At 37.2% G+C, this 13,984-nt stretch overlaps 1 protein-coding gene across 3 annotated transcripts in view; it reads right to left on the bottom strand.

Annotated features, from left to right (window-relative positions):
• The window catches only part of CCDC178 (coiled-coil domain containing 178), a 193,726-nt gene that overhangs the window by 136,354 nt on the left and 43,388 nt on the right, over nucleotides 1–13,984 (bottom strand). For all 3 annotated transcript variants that reach the window (XM_075084950.1, XM_075084949.1, XM_075084951.1), the window contains 3 exons: nucleotides 10,168–10,351; nucleotides 5,214–5,276; nucleotides 2,186–2,347 (listed from right to left, as the gene is read on the bottom strand). In XM_075084950.1, coding sequence (XP_074941051.1) covers nucleotides 2,186–2,347; nucleotides 5,214–5,276; nucleotides 10,168–10,351 — 409 coding nt within the window. The remainder of the gene's footprint in view (nucleotides 1–2,185; nucleotides 2,348–5,213; nucleotides 5,277–10,167; nucleotides 10,352–13,984) is intronic.

A 13,984-nucleotide genomic window follows, 5' to 3' on the forward strand; every position in this document is an offset into this window, starting at 1 on the left:
AAATATTGCTACATGTAGACTATGTCAAGAACACTTCAAATAGAATAACGCTAAAAACCTGGAGAAGACAACCTCCTGTGACAAGCTATTTACTAGTATTTGGATAACTGAACTATAAACCTACAAACTGATTTTGCAACAAAAATCTTCTCGCTGAGGCAGCACAAATTCTGTTTCTGGGCTTTGAACAAAAATAACAAAATCCTGTCTCTAAATTGAATAAGCTCAAAAGATGTTGATCTGAGTTGATTGTGAGAATGTTCCATAACAAGCATAGGCTTATTGAAAACTCCTATCCTTAGTTCTGGACATAAACCATCAATAGCTAGTTTTGTTTCCTATTGATTTGGAAATAAAAATGAAGGCATTTTGCTTTTTCTTTTCTGGTGGTAAGGCCCAGTGAAAATGTTCTTTTTCAGACACTTAAGAAATAATTACTTCTTTCACACTGATTACTGATTTTCAATTCAGGTCCCTGAGACATGCATTTCCTTTGTGAAAAAACCAGAAAACTTCAAATACTTTCCCTAGATCGTAAAGCTGCTCATTACAGTGAACAATGCATGCCCACCTATTCATACACTGTGGGGCAGCTCACATTTGGAAGGACTTGTTTGCAAGGATTTGAACATATTTCATGGTGGCATATAGAACAGAGGCTTTGAATAGTAGGCAAAGCCTCATTTAAGCGTAATGACAGAAGGACAACCCCCAAATTCAGTGTTGCTGATCTGTACAAATACCAGCGTGAAAGCCAAATTCTGTTTCACTCATGAGAGAAGACTGAAAACAATTGAAATTTTTCATGTTTCCAGTTGTTTTCAGAGCCTTTTCCCAAAAGAAGAAAAGGAATAGCACCTGCTCAAGAAAAAGACATACAAAAAGGATAAAGCAAAGGTAGGGAAATGCTCTTAATTTTAAAAAAAATAAAATCTGTGAATAAGTTACATTCCAAACAATTCTGCAAAAGAAAGAATGAATGGGTTTGTTTGAGGGTTTTGCTTCAGTATAATGTACAGACATTACATCTTGCACTGAACTATGGTTCAGATTTTTAATATTTCCACATCATTTCAGAACAATAAGGTCTGTTTCTACAGATGTTTGTTGAAGTGACAGGGGGATATACAACTATCAATATTGCTTAAGGATACTATCATCTACCTAGTTAAGGTCTCATGTTAGTGGGACTACTAGTGACCTGGTCTACTTACTATCGGGTATTTTTGAAAAGCATCCATCATCATAATACCTTGTATTCAAACAGTAATTTTTTCAGATAACATTGACCACTTTGCACTCTGCTTTCTATTACCACTGTTGTAGCACTCCATATAAGCAAAGCTTTCAAAGATCTAAAAGATCTTCAGATCTTAAAGAGGAAAGTCTAATAATGAAATAAATGTTTCTCAGTCATACAAGTTTAGTTAGCATACCTGTTACTCTTTTGAGCAGGTCTGGACAAAAGGTTATTTTTCTGAAAATTTTCCCAAGGTTTTAACCTGAGGGAACGTTAACACCACTGTTCCCAGCAAATACGGGGAACAGGCTGCTATGTCATCACTAGACAACTGGAGGAAAATGGCTCTTTGGCCATACTTTAAAGATGACAGAGGGGCCAACCAAAAGATGTCATACCATAACAGTAGGAATGCTCTACCAGAAGCAGGGGAACTGCTTGGAAGAGAAGAGTGTACTTAAGTCAATTCAGGTAGGTTGAGGACCTGTTTTTAATACAAAAATCTTCTCTTTCTTTTTCTAATTATACAAAACAGACTCTTCATGAGAGGAAGGAAAAAAAATTTTTAGCAGTGTCACCCATAAAGCAGGGAAGCGAAGGAGGTCTCCAGCATACCATGGCTGGGGGCTTATACAGTAGCTGCTCTCTGCAGCTTACAAGTAAAGGAGTACAAAGGAAGCAAGGAAGTACTAAACAGTCTTCCCATTTGCAAGAAAAACAGATCACAGAAGTTAAAAGAGACAGTAAGATTTTACTAATACAGAAAGAAACAAAGGTCAAAAATAAGGCTGGAACTATGTTGCGTTTTGCTATGTTTTATCAGGGCACATCTGCACAGCTGCAAAATTCAACCCTTCTGAGCTATGGACTTCTGTTTCCTCTTTTTTTTTTCTAATCATGACAAAAATTTATGCTAGCTAGTGGTCCAGAATCTACTATTTTTACCTCATGGTTGTCTTTAAATATATCTTCACTTCTTTTAAGTTTTGTTTCTAGATCAGCTACTTGTCTTTCAGTCTCTTGTATCCTCTTCGTATCTTTCTCTCTTTTCTTGAGTTTCTCTTTTTGCTTTTCCTCTAGCTCATCATATATTGCTTTAATCCTGGCCTGTTTATTAAAATATATATAGAATTAGCTTTCAGTATTTCAAAAGCAGAAGTAGAACATGAAAAATCCAATCTGAAGGGAACATTTATACTCTTAAGTAAACACCATGAATAGACCAAAAGTTAACAAATATATCATAAAGTGATTAAAATGTCTTCAAAATGAAGGAAAAGTTGGCCTTTAAGTTAGCACATCTCAGAAGCCTTTGACTAGGAAAAGCCAAACAGCCAGGAGAACTGGCAAACACAAATACAGTGGAGGAATCAGCAAGAATTATCAGGAAATGTAAAAATTACATTGAAGCAGACCGAATTTACAGTACTATTAAAGCAAAGAGTTAAAAAAAGTTTCATAAAAGAGGAATTAAAATTATAAATATTGATGTCAAGAGTGGAAACCTTTTCTGATGGGAAACATAATCACCATAGCCATGTTCCTAGATCAAAAAAAAAAAAAAAGGGGAGGGGGGCTGAAAAAAGAGAAGGAAAACACTGCAGAGCGAAAAGGAACAAAATCTTTGCAAAATACATGAACACCCTTCTAGATTGGGAAACACAAGATCCAGCATACATCCACTCCAAACTTCTCCCCTCTGCCCCAAGAAATAAAGTGGAAGATAGAGAGATGTTATGTATCAGCAGCTGTGTCCTTCAGAATGGGCAGGTCTTACATAAACTTACAATTTCTAGTACCCCAAATTCACCACACTTGAACTCAAGTAATTATTTATCCGTGTAGCAAAGAGTGAATACACAACATCTGATATTGAGACACACACACATACACGCACACGCACGCACGTATGTGTCTATGTATATTTAAAATGGAACACAGCTGGCAAAATTTTTAATTCCTTTCAGGTGTAGAAGCAGAGTGAAATAAGCCAAGAAAATTATGGAAAAGAGGCCAAGAAATGACCATACATGTGACTTACTCTTTTCAAAGTATTATGCTAGGTGGCAAAGAACTCCTTTTTCTAGTTCTAATTATAGTTTACAAATGTAGTTATCCTTACAATGAGTGTTTTAAGTAGTAAATGCAGCATAATTTCTGAATTCCTATAGAATGGCACGATACTATGTGAAGTTATGGGTAGTGTTCCAGGTGACAACATGGTTGGTAGGTGGAATGGACAAGCTTCCCAGAAAACCACTAACGTTTCTGGATCTCTGTTGCTTTAAACTCAGGTGGCATTAGGAGATTCCCTTTGGCTATCTCAGAACAGTCTCATTTAAACTGCTAATACCTCTCAGAGTAAATCTCTCCTATCTGAGACCATTGTCAAAGGAGTCAAAGGGCGTTTCTGACTCAAAAACTTGCAGCAAAAGACTGCAACGTGTCCTTCCAGTTGTGGCTATGTTCTTTCAATCCCACATGATGTCAGATAAGGATCCAACATCAGAACACTCACAGCACGTGAATATTCATCTCAGGATGAGCAGGAATGAGCAATGGAACCAATCCATCCTGTATCTCATAATGGTGAGAGTGGGAACATTAATAGCAGAAATATTTTTCCCAGAGGTATTACATGTCTCCATAGGAAAGAAGAGATTAATCTCAGTGGCACTCAATTACCAACTATGAAAGGCCTCTCAGGGTGGGTTTTACACTGGTGTGCTAATGATGCATCACAGGAGATCTTTTCCAGTTATTAGACGGATCTTGGATGAGAAGAAAGTCTTTAATTGTACTGTTTATCTGGTATCAAGTTTTATCTAAGAAAAAGGCAATGCTTTTTCTTCTTGCAAGGGCCTTGGTTCAGACAGTAGTGGCTCAAGATTGGTGTAACTGTTATCACTGTATCCCATCTCCTCATGGGATGTGCCCAACAGTAGCAACTGGAAATCTATTACTTGCCTTTACCTTGCAGGCAGGCACCACTAACAGCAAAGTCAATACCAACAGCCAGTTCAGCAGTTGCTGATTTTGCAAGGTCTTCTGTATCATAAAGGTCTCTGTGTTACGGGACTGAAGCTTTGAAGGAAACATTGACTGATTTTCTGGCATCATAGGGAACAACGGAGTGATCTCTGGAAAGTTGCTGCTCAGGCAGAAGCCAGAGCTTGGTTCTAATAGCCCCACTTTAAGGCCTCCTAGCTCTTGCTGGTGACACTGAATGCAGAGATTAAGGATGTCTTCAGAAAACAGTCCTGGAGCTTCCACTCAGCGTCTTGCTTGAGGCTTTAACACCTGGCAGTTATTACAACAGTTTGAATATTACCACTATCCATGCTCTTGCAGAAGACAGCTGATGGAATCCATCTGCCAAAGGATGGATATAGATGGAATACCCCTGCTGGTGATGCCAAACTTGGGATTTCAGTCAGAGAAGCTGAAGAAATAGCAACACTTGCCTGAGGATGGTTGAAAAGCATCACTGAAGTCCAGAAGAAAAGAGCTACATTTGACAATCAAAAAAGGGACACCAACGTGTGTTGTGTGAATTTAGCAGTTCACACCAGGAGAAAATAAATGGTGTTAGGGCCACCCTATTTAATACGCATGTGTCAATATAAGGTATGGTAAGGGTCTGATTGTACTTCCTACAGAAACTGAAGCAAGAAAGATACATTAATTCAAATGTTAATGTCACTGCATATATGGATTATTACTAAAGGTTTTTTATCCTGTAAAGGGAACTGAAAATTATTGTGAATAACTGGAATACAACTAAAGTGTTTTGTGTTTTCATGATTATTTAAATTTTCTAGTTGTTAAACAGCAGGCATGGTTACTTAGCAAAACCCATTAGCCTTCTATGTGAGTTGGTCACAAGGTACTCAAAGTTAATTCATGGTAGGAAGTAAAAAGAATGTAGAAGAAGAATTTAGATTTGAAGTAAAATGGTTAATGTCATGTTTACCTGAGTCACTTTCCAAACTCCTTTTTGATCTTGAATTTCTTCTCTAAGACTCCACTCCAAATTCTTAGGAAAAGAAAAAAAGCCATATACAACATGTAAGTAAAGAAGTTAATGGACAAGAGCAATGAAAACTTAACACTAACATCACAGCAAGGATGAGCATAGCTTTTACATTTTTTCTCAAGTATCATAAAACTATATTAAAAAAGAAAATTACAACAGAGTCACAGGCACAAGAGGTAAATAAATATAGACCATACTATAAGAAAAGCAACACTATTTTCTAGTTTTAACGTAATTTATTCTTGGTAGCTTAAAATAATTAAATATAGTAAGAAGCTGAGCTGGCTTACCTAAATGGATATTGAATATCAAATGTTCGAAATTTAAAAATCTCAGTGCCTTCTATATTTTATACATTAAGACTTTTTTTTGTAATTTCTAGTAAAAATCTGGACATGTTTTACTCCTATCTTACATTACTATCCTACTAATATCACTTCTAGGTTAACAGTTATATAGCACATTATTATAGTTTGTGCCTTGAGAGCCTCTAATTTAATGTATGTCAGATTAGCAGACCATCATAACTATACCTGATTACAATCTAAGTCAAGCCCTAATTAGGGCTTCCTGTTTCCTTTTTAAGTGAATTGAGTGAGTGTGAAAAACTGATTATTTAAGCAAAACTAGGCACAACATGGCCAATAGTAAAGTAAGAAACAGACTTAATCAATTCTATTATTGAAATGTATTTATTCAAGACATTTTGTTCACGTCTATATCTGCACTTTGGAAGTACATATGCCATCAGCACTTGGAGAGAGATATTCCTGCATAAGGAGGTCATAAACATCTCCCAGATGCCACATACATAAGAAAATACAAAACCAGGTGCCAAACACCCCCATATATTCTCAAACCCCAAATCCCAAATATCATTAGGAAATTCAAGGAAATAGAAGTGACGGAGATCAGCATTCATGTGGAAAACACATCCTATAATCAATGAGTAAAAGCATTTTTTTCCAGATGAAATTTTATACATTTGCTCCAAGGATAACTAACTCCAAGCAACAACTCATGCCCATGGCCCTGCCCTCCCCTTCACACCTCCTTGACCACGTATGCTTATAGTCTATGTGAATCCAAATCTCTCAGTCTGTTAGACAAACTGTGGCATCTGGACTACTCTCCAAAATGCAGCAACATTTTGAATGACTAACGATAACATGTGGTGATTGCATGAATATATTTTTCACTCTATTCAGTATGCCAAGGATACAGTTTAACTGCTGGTTACAGGCAGACACTTTTTTCAGACACACCAGGGGGTAATTGCTCTCAGAGAATATCAGCAGAGACCAGGTAGTCAACTATAAATTGCACCTTCATTTATATGATCGTACTCAAAATTCACTACTATTGAACTGTTGCTTAGGTAGAGAGGTACCTTAGCTTCTGTGCACTGCATTCACAGTAACTTTTACCTTGCAAATAGCTCTTGTAACTGGTCACCTTCCTCGTGGATGTCTTCATGTGTATATGTATGCTTTCAACTATTATAAACACAATGCGTTTGCTAATTTATGGTAACTAAGACTAAATATAGCAATGTTAACTTAAAGCCGTCGACAGAATGGTCATTCTGCAAGTGGTAGGAATGGAGGTATTCATTAACGAGGTCACTGAAATAACCTGAGTGGTGCTGGAAAGCAACCTGATTACTGAAGGTAGGACCACCAGTAACAGCTTCATGTAGCAGTTAAGTTGTGCCACCAAGTAAACCAGAATACCTACAGAATTAAATTCCATCTCTAACTGTAAATTTGAGATACATTTCTGACTGACTACATGCCCAGGATGTTAATACTACGACTTGACAAGAGAGCTTAAGGAAAAACAAAATCCCAAAATTACCACTGTAGTCAAATTAAAAAAATTTTTTTATATAAAAATTAGAGGAGTGTATCAAAAACTTTATAAGGAACAGCTAAAAGAGTAAAGTACTTGCAAGTCAGATTGAGATTACATACAGATATCATATTGGAGGCTCAAAACACATGCAAGCCAAGTTTTGACAGACACTTTGGAAATATCAAAAAGAAAATCAATGCCTCTAAACAGAAGGGAAGCTATTAGCAGCAAGACAAAAAAAGTTGAAATTATGTCTAAAAACAAGGAAAACAGAAAAGATCCTTAACTTTGCCTGTTTAAATCTAAAAGTACCATCAGGCAAGCTAAATAGGAGTTTCTGGAAAAACCTGCAAGGGACATAAATAAGTCCTTTTCCAAACATATCTGGTAGGAAGCCTGCTAGAGACAATGTAAGGCCAGCAGATAATCAGAAGCACCTAAAGACAGACTCACCATGAAACACTGAGAAAACAGAATATGATAGGGGAAGAAAAGGTCAGACTCCAAAACAAATAAAACTTTCAAAGCCCTAATAAGAGAACTCATAATATAAATTATTATGAAAAAAAAGAATTAGCTGACACATGGAAAATCTGATGCATAGGAGAGGATGCAGCAGGGATGCAGTGCCTCAAAATTAATCAGTTTTCTGAAGGGCTTAAGTAGTGTGTGGAGAAGAGATATCTGGGTGATAGATTCCACTAGGACTCTTAAATAGTATTTGATAAAGTACTATATGAATGATTCCTCAAGTAATTTCCCATGAGTTAAGGATAAAAGTCCTCATGTAACTATGTTATGCATTTAAAGACAGAAGACCTACAGTAGAAATAAATTACAAGTTTTCACAGTGGCAGTTTCAGTGGGGTCCTGTAAATATCCATGCTGGATCCTGTGGTTTCCAATTTATTCAGAAACGATATAGAAAATGGGGGATTTTGTGGGATGACTTAGTAAAACCAGCTGGATTTCTTATTTACAGAGGACAAAATTCAATGAAGGTTAATGTATGTTTGAACATCAGGACAAAGCCCTCATTTTATATAATGCTGGACTCTGAGCTGTCTTGTAATCAAACAGGAACAAGATCGTGAAGAATATAATGCTCCATTGCATTTAAAAGAATAAATGTAATGTTAAAAACTATTACAAAAGGAATAGATCGTTATACCACTATACAGGCCCAACTGAATACTCTGTGCTCAATTCCCATAATAACAGAACTGGAAAACAGAGCTGACAGATATGGGACAGTTTCCATTCATTAAACAAGTTAATGGATTAGGAGTCTTCAGCTTGAAAAAGAGGAAGAATATGATAAAAGCCTATAAAGTCATGTGTGACATATAGGAAGCAAATATGGAATGACTGACCAATACATCTTTGAAAGTAAGAACCAGGGCATTATATGAAGATCGTACACACTAGGCAGAAAACAAAGAAAGTAAGTATTTTTTCACACAACATATGAAAAAGCTCTTGAAATCCTTATCACAGAATGTTATGGATGTCAAAATTCCAAAATGTGACTGTACAATTAATTGAAGAAAAATTGGTCCATTCCAAATTAATTTTTAATAGTTAAAAGGAAAATATAAACAGACACAAAAAATAGGATGTAGGACAGCAAATAAGCAGGGGCTTTGCCTGGATCCCTTCTAAATTCCTAAATTCTTAGACTAATATTTAGCATCCCTTAGATATTTAAACCATAAGAAGAATCGTAGTAGATTCCCCTGATTGTACGGTTGAAGATCCATATGCATAAATATTTCAGCACACAACATGGAGAATGTGGAGAAAATGGTGCTTGGCAAATTTATATACAAACAAGACAGAAAAGTCACACTAATTTAGTATTAAAACATACAGTTATAAAACAGCTTAATATACTAAAAAAGACAATTTATAGGACAAAAGTACATGGTGCAAATTCAGATATTGCCAGGAACAGAAAATTGACTCACTCCTATTCATTCTGAAAACAGCTCTGAAGTTCTCCTGTGTTTTACTGTTTTTTACCGTGGCTTTATAAGCTTTTTAACTGGCTCTGTTTTAAATCACTTCCAACAGTTCCTCTGTTTATTTTAGAAGCAGAGTCTGGTACTTGGACATACCTTTACCTTTGGCAAGCAGGTAAGTGAAAAGGAAGCCAGGAAGCATATGGAGTGCCTAATATACCACTGCATACTATAACCAGGAAAATGCTATTAATGTTCTTAATTGTACTGATTATAAGTTAGGAAATCCTAAAATTATTACAGAAAATAAAACTGTGAAAGTCTTTCCTTCCAGGCAACCTATACTTTACATATAGCAGAAGAGCTCTAGTGAAGAATATGCAAAACACCATTTATATCTCCCTGGCATAAAAAAAACCTTGAAAATTCCCCATATTATTTTCCTTCCATATTTCTAAATGCTGAATCTAACACCCTGCAATAACACTGATCCTAAAAGCTGTATGCATATGCACAATAGTATTAATTAAGAATTACATAAAGTGAAAAAACAAGTCTTGTAAGTCTTGTAAGTCTTCATAGTCATGGCAAGACTTCTATATAAGGATGAACTAAAATTTCAAATCTAGATACCTAATGACATAAAGTTATAATGAAATAATTATTCTAATGTAGTATTTCATCTGCAATGGTTGCATTTAGCATCAAATAAAACTATATTGATATACAAATTCTTCTAATAATTTAATTACATAAGGAATGAAATTGTTATTTGTTAGCATTCGTTTTAAATCAGCTAGGAATAACAAAATCTTTGTATGGTTTAGAATATTTAATGTGTCAACTTTAATTTTTAGCCTGCCATTACCTGTGACCATTTAAAAACCAATTTATTTTCTCTTCCAGAGACTACTGTTAATTGCTATTTTTAAAGTGTTTTAAAATACACAGTTAATATAAGTTGTATATTATTATTTTTTTTAGTATTAGGTTGCTTACCCAATAATTCTGTGCACAAAAGAGCATTATTTTCTATTCTTCCACTCTAAAAAATGAATTTAAATTTAAAAATAAACCTTGTAAGAGATTTCTTCTGCAGCTTTTGTTTTTTTTAAGTCCTCATACTTTGTTTTTTTTTCACTGTACGACAATTCAGCATTACAGAGATCCTCATTTAGTCTTTCTATTTGCTGTTCAATCTTACACATGTTTTCGCAGATAGTTTCGACTTCTGACTGATACGCCTTCTTTTTTCTTGAACTGTTGAAATAAACCAGCCAATTTTACATTTCTTTTTATAAAGTATATTAACTAAAATAGAAGTAAAACCCATTATTGAGTAAGTAAAGCTAAAACATTTTAAAATCAAAAGCAGTATTTTGTCTTCCTGTTATTTGATGCTAAAAACACCAGGCTCTTCCTTGAAATTTTGAAGTGCCTTTATTCATAAGTATAAGCTCTGATAGTTCATTGATATAAAACAATTATATGTGCTTTTTTTTTCCCTATATATCTCTACTGTTAACCTGTATCATAGAATCACAGAATGGCTGAGGTTAGAAGGCTCTTCTGAAGGTCATCTGGTCCAACTACCCCACTCAAGCAAGGTCACCTAAAGACAGTTGCCAAGGACCATGTCCAGATGGCTTTTGAATATCTACACGGATGGAGAATCCACAACCTGCATCAGCAACCTGTACCAGTGCTCAGTCATACCGACAGTGAAAAAGTGTTTCCTAATGTTCATAATGGGCCTCCTGTATTTTGGTTTGTGGCCATTGCCTCTGGTCCTGTCACTAGGCACCACTGAAAAGAACCAAGCTCCATCCTCTTTGCACCTTCCCGTCAGGTATTTATATACATTAAGATCTCTCCTAAGCCTTCTCTTCTCCAGGATGAATGGTCCCAGCTCTCTCAGCATTTCCTCATAGGAGAGATGCTTCAGTCCTTCATCATCTTCATGGCCCTTTGTTGGAGTCTCTCCATGCCTCTCTTGTACTGGGGAGCCCAGAACTGGACACAGTACTCCAGGGGTGGCTTCACCAGTGCTGAGTAGAAGGGAAGGATCACCTCCCTTGACCTGTGGGCATCGTTGCTCCTAATGCAGCCCAGGATGACATAGGCTTTCTTTGTGCCAGGGCCACACTGCTGGCTCATGTTCAACTTGGTGTCCACCAGGACCTCAGGGGCCTTTTCTCCCAAGCTTCTTTCCAGCTGGGTGGCCCCCAGCATACTTTGGTGCCTGGTGTCATTCCTCCCCAGGTGCAGAACTTTGCACTCCTCCTTGTTGAACTTCATGATGTTCCCTTTTGGTCTATTTCTCCAGCTTGTTGTGGTCCCTCTGGATGGCAGCACGGCCCTCCAGTGTATCAGCCATTTTCATTTTGGTGTCATCATCAAACATTCTGAGGGTATGCTCTGCCCCATCATCCAGATTATTAATGAAGATGTTAAACAGGACTGGACCCAATATTGACCCCTGGAGTACACCGCTACTTACTGGCCTCCAACTTGACTTTGTGTCACTGAGCACCACCCTCTGGGCTTGGCCATTCAGCCAGTTTTCAATGCACCTCACTGTCTGCTCATCCAGCCTGTACATCAACAGCTTGCCTATGAGGACTGTGACGGGAGACAGTGTCGAAAGCCTCACTGAAGTCAAGGTAGAGAATATCCATTGCTTTTCCCTCATCTACCGGGCCAGTCATTTCACCATAGGTTATCAGCTTGGTCAAGCATGATGTCTCTTTGGTGAATCCATGCTGACTAATCCTGATGACTTTCTGGTCCTTGTGAAATGTGCCTGGAAAATGTTTTCCAGGATTAGCTGCTCCATCACCTTCCCAGGGACTGAGGTGAGGCTGACTAGTCTGTAATTCCCTGGGTCCTCCTTCTTGTCTTTCTTGAACAAAGGAGTGATATTTGCTTTCATCCAGTCCTTGGGCACTTCTTCCAGGCACTCAAATATTATTGACTGGCCTCACAATAACATCAACAAGCTCCATCATCACTTGTGGGTGCATCCCATCAGGGCCCATGGACTTATGTATGTCCAGTTTGCTTAAGTATTCTCTGACCTGAACCTCTTCCACGAAGGGTACATCCCCATTGCTCCAGCCTTTCCCTCTGGTCACTGGGACCTGGGATTCCTGAAGGCTGGCTCTTGCTAGTAAAGCAAAGAAGGCATTCAGTACTTCAGCTTTTCGATGTCCTGTGCCATCAGGTTCCCCGCCTCATTCAGCAATGAGTCCACATTTCCCCTAATCTTCCTTTTGCGATCTATGCACTTAGAGAACCCTTATTGTTGCCTTTGATATCTCTTGCCAGATTCAATTCCATTTGGGCTTTGGCTTTCCTAACTGCATTTCTGCATGCTTAGACAATGTCTCTGTATTCCTCCCAGGTTATCTGCTTCTGCCTTCGGTATGCTTTTTGTGTCTGAGTTTTGCCTGGAGCTCCTTGTTCATCCATGCAGACCTTCTGGCATTTTTGCCTGACTTCTTATTCATTGGAATGGACTGCTCTTGAGCTTGAAGGAGATGATCCTTGAATATTAACCAGCTTTCTCGGACCCCTCTTCCCAAATATAGCATAAAACTATCAATTTTGGATGAGAAGAACGTGGCAAAAACAGTCCTTTTATCTGAAAGTGTTGAAATTGGTCACACAGTATCAGTTCATCTATCTTATAATAAATGGCTGTGTCTAGGGTACTTCATGACAGTGCAGTGGTACAGGTTAGTCATACAGCTGGTGAATTCAAATTCCTAAGTATGCTGCTATTTGCAGAATTCTTAAGTCGCATAAAACAATGTTAGTTTATTTGCATACAAATAAACTTTCAGTAGAAGTGAACTGTTTAAAAGAAGTGAACTTAAAATACTATCCGATTAAACTATCGGATTATACAGCAAAACCCAAACGCAATCAAATACAAAAAACCTACAGGTAAATATTGATATTACTTTGACTGACAGAATACAACATCTGTATCATTAGATCTTAATACTCTTCAATGGAATGTTTCTTTGTAAAAGAATGGGATCACTGAAAAATAAACTGTTTACTACCACTGAGTATCTGCTGAATTAGAATGATAAACCTAAATGGTATTGTAAGGATCTTCACAGGGTACTTAATCTGCAAACGCACAACAGGCTGGCACTGATCACACATTTCCTTAGCTGAATTAATGGCCAGAATCTTTCTCTCAAAGATCAACTCCTTTAATACAGGGTGTCATTTGTTTAGTTAAAGGAAGGAAATACAATTGGCCTTACAAAACCTAAAGATTTCTAACCATACAAGGACAAAGCTTCATGGATTATTTCATACAAACACACACACACACACTCTGCACACTCCACTTTCAATGCATGTGAACTGCTCGTTCCTAAATATACAGTCTTACAGTCCTTGAAAAACCTGTAAGACAGTGCAAGCCCACAGCAACTTAATTCCCCTTCCCAAATTTCAAGTAACACAGAAGTACAAAGCAAGAGAATGGAAAACACTGCCTATATGCTTCTTGATGAACTATACCTAACATATACCATGTATTTGTGTTACAATTGCCCTTTCTCTATTAAGAGATTGAGCAATGTGATGGAGACAGGAACTCAGTCCCAATAGAACTGAAACTGCAATATGATCTTTCCAAAATGCAAAGCATGACCTGGAGGCTTTCAACAATGTCACACACCTATAAGATCCTGTGTTTAGAGCCATGACTGACTGATTTACATAAATTCACGTACAAAAAATTTCAAAGATAATGCAGGAGGTGTAAATAGCCCTACCAAAAGCTGAGCACCACATGAAACAGGAGGGACAATTTTCACCATATGACAATGTCAGTGATGGAGCCACAGATTTTTGGGGCAGCTCAGAGCA

This window comes from Phalacrocorax aristotelis, chromosome 2 (assembly GCF_949628215.1).
Source record: "Phalacrocorax aristotelis chromosome 2, bGulAri2.1, whole genome shotgun sequence".
Classification (NCBI taxonomy): domain Eukaryota; kingdom Metazoa; phylum Chordata; class Aves; order Suliformes; family Phalacrocoracidae; genus Phalacrocorax; species Phalacrocorax aristotelis.